Source organism: Pomacea canaliculata, linkage group LG7 (genome assembly GCF_003073045.1).
Source record: "Pomacea canaliculata isolate SZHN2017 linkage group LG7, ASM307304v1, whole genome shotgun sequence".
NCBI lineage: Eukaryota > Metazoa > Mollusca > Gastropoda > Architaenioglossa > Ampullariidae > Pomacea > Pomacea canaliculata.
Window position 1 is genome coordinate 9968950 of NC_037596.1, and position 6000 is coordinate 9974949.

General features: G+C 38.7%; 1 protein-coding gene across 1 annotated transcript; it reads left to right on the forward strand.

Moving 5' to 3' along the window:
* Positions 1 to 2317: 2317 nt before the first annotated feature.
* LOC112568523 (CD166 antigen-like) lies at positions 2318 to 3732 on the forward strand. The gene is made up of 3 exons (XM_025245836.1): positions 2318 to 2515; positions 2885 to 3169; positions 3407 to 3732. The coding sequence occupies exons 1-3, from the start codon at positions 2329 to 2331 to the stop codon at positions 3730 to 3732; spliced, it is 798 nt and encodes a 265-aa protein (XP_025101621.1). The 5' UTR covers positions 2318 to 2328.
* Positions 3733 to 6000: the final 2268 nt, after the last annotated feature.

Consider the following 6000-nt stretch of genomic DNA (forward strand, 5'->3'; position numbering starts at 1 on the left):
TGTGCAGACTAGCAGTTGCTTCGAATCACATATTATTCATTACACGGCAAAGTTTCCCATACTAGATGATCTTTATTTTACAGGTGTCATCCTCTCACCTTGTGGTGATGATGGTATGCAGGAAATACTTGCTAACAAAGAAACTCTTCTCACCTGTGAGTCTGGAGGTCACGTGGAATGGGAATTACAATATTATAATAATCAAGGCATCCACACAGACAGCAGTATGACTACAATATTGATCGCAGAATGTGACACAATGTGTACTGCGATAAATACATTTGAAGAGCTTTTTACATTCAGTGTCATAAATAATCACACCACAGCTATGATCATCAAGCCAGTAAACAACACAAAGTTGTATTACAATGTACAGCTTCTTAACGGCAGTGTGGTGTGTAAACGCACCAATGAAAACAAGATGAAAGATGTCTGTGGGCTTCGCTATATAGGTAAGTGTGTGTATATAGATATAGTAAGTAGATATCAACTTATATGCAAGCACACAACACAGACACTAAAACAAAAAAAAATTGTCAGACAAAATGATGTGTTACATATTAAAGTATTTTTATGTTAATCTCTTTCAAATCACATTCGCCGCTCTGACAGCTCCATTCAAACGCTATCTGTTCACTAAGCACTATCCCTTAATTGATATCCTTTACTCCTTTTGCTTTATTGTCTGTCATGTGAACCATTATGTTCTCTACACTGTGTATAGTACCTATAGCCCTTTATACTGTTATGCACTGCATCATGTTCTACTCGTGTATTTCATCTTTATAATCTTCAGTGTGCCTATAGTACCTCACCTAATGTTTTATCATCACTGGTAAGCGCAGAGAGTGTATTTATCTCGGTCGTGATTCTGCGCGATACATGTATACATATCCTCCTCCTCCCTCTTCCCCACTCCTCCTCCTCCTACTCCTCCTCCTCCTCCTCCTCATCATCATCATCATCATCATCATCATCATCATCATCATCATCAATCTCTTTCATTTGTTTATTATATGTTTTTTCTTATTAGAAACTCATAAGCACTGGAATATATTCACTTTCGTTGCAATATTCCACACCCCCTACAACAAAGGACAATAAACTTACCACTTAATGATCATAATGTAAACGTCAATGTTAACCCTTCCCTGCTCACCAGACCCACCGAGGAACGTGTCATGCACGGCAGTCAATAGTTCATGGTCTGTCAATGTGTCATGTGTCATTGCCAGTCTCTACTCTTCGCGGAGTATGTATAAATGTCACCTCCTTCAACATAAAATTATGGTAAGTTCTAATCACAAACAATATTTAATTCCCTTTACGTGAAATTGTGTTTGAAGTGGTTTATTCTATAACTTTGTTTTACATTGTATAAGGATAGTAGTATACAGAAAAATACAAGAAAAAAAAAAGATTAATAAGGAGATGAACATAATGCACGAAAAACCGTAAATGAAAAGTCAGCTGGATTACTTCTTTGAGCAGTCAGCCTGACAAAAGGTTATCTTCTTTTCCTTTAAAAAAAAAACATGCTTAAGACGCTTTTTCATTCCCACTGACTTTCTCAGTTTCTTCGTTTTCATGCAGGGTATAGGTTATCAGTTTTGTGGACTAAAGAGTCCTGTATCAATTTAATTTATTGTTTACTCGTATATTTATTTTATATAATTTAGTCAGAGAACAAAACCATGGGAACTGTTACCATGGTTACATCACCCACCACTGAGAAGATTACAAAAAGCGAAGTGAAGGTGTCAGGTTCCTGTCAGTTCGTCACAACGCTCCCACCAGAAGAAGGACAATATAATATGTTTGTCTCTGTCTCACCTGGCGGGCAAACATTCAGTGTTGAAGACGAGTTGTTTACAATTGGTAATTAAAAGTCTATTTTGTCTTTAGAGTTGTATAGTTTATCGAAAAGACACATAAAACAGTATACAAGAATGCTAACACTCACATATGATAGCCCACGTGAGCACGCGCACACACACAGAGGAACACATTCATTGACAGGACGAACAAAGTAAACTTTTGTCTACATACAGACGAATCATAGGTCACCTATTCTGTATCGTTCACTTTGTTATCATTTTCATTGACTATTAATGACGCAAGCATGTGGCTGCTTGTATATAGACACATACACACATGTAGATATGAATACATGTATGTACTCACACTCAAGAAGGTTTTTATTTTTCTGTAGAAAGGCCCACACCACCTGTTGTGTCATGTGGTCCACAGCCTTACGTGTTAGAAAACACTAATGTCACATGTATCTGTAAAACTACAAGCGTGGGTCAACCTGCGGGGTATCTGAGAATGATCGCAGGTAACGAGGCACCCCAGGAGGTGACAGTCACAAAGAGACAAACTGTTCCCACTTCACAAGAGCTGAACTATACCCAGACCCTCACCCTGTCAGATCATGGTAAATCCTGGCTGAGATGTGACCTGATGTGGGGACAGGTGAGGTTACCTGGGCAGAACTACATTGCTAGTGTGGGATGTGAGTAGATAGATTCTTTCTTTGATTATTTTTCAAACTTACCTTATTAGAATTCAAGGAAAGCATACCAGCTGGCGGTTGTTAGTTGTTAACATCGAGTAAAGGATGATGCCATAGGGTGCAAAGTTTACTTCAAATGCGCTCAACGAAAATCTACCTAATGGCAAAGTTGTTCTTCTCTAAAAGACTGAATGTTCCAGATAGTATGTGTGTAGAGGCTTGATTGTTACCGATCCCCCCTACGCACTAACACGTCTACTGCACCTGTAATCCAGCAAAACAATTAACATACAGTGTAACGATGTTATCATGATGTTATCACCACACAAAGGTTCCATACTTTACTGATGCATTATCCTGCATTTATAGACGCACCCAGAAGACCACGAATTTTTCTGAACGGTCATGAGCGAAATGCCACAGTCAGGGAGAAAGACCAAGTTAACTTGAGATGCGAATCAGACGGCCGCCCCACACCTAACATCTCCATCTATAACAACGACAATGACACTGTTATACAGAGAAACTCATCGCCGGTCATCTACACCTTCATCGCTCGATGTGAAGACACGGCCACCTACACCTGCTTCGCGTGGAATGAGTTTTCAAGTCAGTCAGGCGTGAACTTCGTCAGACTCCAGCTGAATGTTGCATGTAAGTGGTGAATTTGGCTAAAGGTCTTCAGAACTTTTCATTTTCCTCCACATGTGATTCCTTATGCAGTTTAACTGAGGCAAAGCTGTTTAAATCTTACTGGCTATGAATCTATAATTCCTTTTCACAATATTAAAATGTCGTAACACATCTTAATTAAATAGTAAATGTGTTGTTATCGTTTATTAGTTATTAACCAAAGCAATAAGTTGACAAAAATCACTTGTTTACCTGCAGGTAAACCTCGAAGCGTGTCGTCCACAAATGTTTTCATCTTCAGGGTTAAAGACAACAGAGAGATGCTAACATTTAATGTCATCGCCTTCCCGGTACCTTCTGGGGGTGGTGTGTGGTTTGCAGACCCAGTAAATAACAGCACTGAATCATCCTATGTTCAAAGTTCAGATGTTAATATTTCCTGTAAATCTGACAGAAAGTTCCGTTACATATCCAAATGTACTTTAACTGTCTTCAGCGACACATCTCCATCAAAGACTGGCATGTACAAGGTGCAACTCATCAATGAGCATGGTGCTGAGAACTTCACTATTGAGCTCAGTTAAGTATATGTTGATGCTAAGTGATGTGTATAGCTGACTAAATTTCAAACACGCAGAATAATAGTAATATATGTCTTGTCCATTTTCATAATTTATTTCTTCTTTCTGTAATGTGCAGGCAGATGCTTTACACTAGGTTGTTTCCAAACTTAGCAAATAATAGCAATTCTACTGCGTTTGGCTTTAATAGTTTAAGATCAACAAATTCGACATGTTTGCTACTGATAAAGTCTAAATATATCCAACCATCTGTTTATGTCTGAGAGAGAGAGAGAATGAAAGTGTGTATACATGTGTATGCGCGCATGCGCGCTTGAGCACAACAAAAGCATTCAAGTGCATGAAAGAGAATCCCTGCAAATGTGCCTGCGAATAATATAAATGAAGGTAGATTTTTTTACACTTACTTTTGTTTCTCTTAATGGGTATAGCAAAAACAAGGTGGTTAAAAGTTGTTTTAATGCCGCTTACCATGAGAAAAGAGAAACTTCGAGACATTGGTGTTTTCCAATTGAATTCCTGTTGTAAACATCAGTAGTAGTCCTGCTTTTGTTTGCTTCTCAGTGCAGATAACACAAATCTTAATACATGTTTGTTTTTTAGCAGCCGAAGAAGACCACGTTTTACTACAAGGCCATCTCTTCCTTTTGGTTACTCTGGCTGGCGGTGTTTTGACCTCAGCGGTTGCCGTAGTCATTGTCGTAATCAGGAGAAAGAGAAAAGGTAAAATGTATTATAACTGTTGGATGGTATAGTCGAGGTTTATGAGAAGAATCATTGGTCTTTTTTAATTTCATCTTTTCGCCATAGTTTGGAGTCACGCTAAACGCAGCTGTGAGAGTCGATCGCCGTCCAAGGTATCTTAAGGTAAAGGTATCGAGGCTGGTCACATGGACAAACCAGACCAGTTTTCGCCGCTTGACGTAATGTGTGTAGAGGTAACAACAAACCAGTAGGTTTAAGCCGAGCGTTCGAAACATTGAAATTTCTATAGACATCCGAGTAATTGTAAACCAATACATTTGTTAAAACAATGGAACTTTGGGCACATTAGAGGTCTTACCGCTTGGCACTTTGCACTGCTAAGAACTTTGTTTACCGATGCACAGGAGAAAATTTTTCAGTTTTTACCGTGTTCTCATAGAAAATTGTTAGCTTGGGAGGGACATCGAATAACATAATCATGTGAAGGTAGTTCAAGTAACACATTGATGGCTCGGAGATTATGTGTGACGAGGTTTGCGGTATTTGTTCGTATGTTTGTCAGTCTGTTGTGTTTGGCGAACAGCATCAGAGAAGATGACTACGAGTTTGAAAGTTCGTTCAGGCAGCAGACGACAGGATGACTGCTATTTCGAAAGATTACAGATGCCAGTTTGTCGACAAATTCTCAATGATCTCGAGAGAAGAAAAAATAATGAAATGTCCTGTTGTCATTGCCCTATCATCTGCACAATATCTAGCATATTAGGTGCTTTTGTACAGATTTACAGGAACCATGTTCCTCATACTATGTGACGAGGATTGAGTCGCTTCAAGGACTGGCTGTTCATCGCTCATTTGGTGAGAAACTAAGGGCCAGCCAATGCAGGTTACAACCACACCAGGGTCTTTGGAAACTGAGAAGCGAAGACCTATGGTCTTTAGGGACATGGTAACTAGTACTCACCTCTACAGCTTGGTAAGGTACAAAGAGTTTGGTGAATACAAGTGTCATTGAATACAGTTTACTTCTTGCGAAATGTGGTTATGTATTTATGTCCGTATCTAAAAAAATATGATGACTGAATAGGTGCCGGTGTATCTCTTATATTACTGTGTGTTCATGTTTCTTGTTGAATTAGAAAACATATAAACAATCACCTACACACTCACAATTTCAACCACCTTACTGCTGACTGTAAGTAAGATGATACCTCAAGTAAAATATTGTCGTTAAAAGTTCCTCTTGACAGCTCATAGCAATGCACGTGCAGTTTTCTATCAACGCATTAACCCAGTAAGAAAACTTGGTTTCAATGTCCACACGAGGAAAGCTTGATAGAAGATGAACTACTGAGAACGAAATTAAAACCTGTTCCATGAAGAATTGTGATCATGTTTCTATTTCCTCTTTTTGATTCCCCGCACACTTATAACGTTTTCATTTTGATGTCTATCTTGTCCTGTCATAGAAGATTCACAAAACCAAGTACGCTTAAAGATTAGGAACTCTGAGAAGCATCCTTGTGTATTTCATCAACAAAAACAATGATGATGATGATGATGATA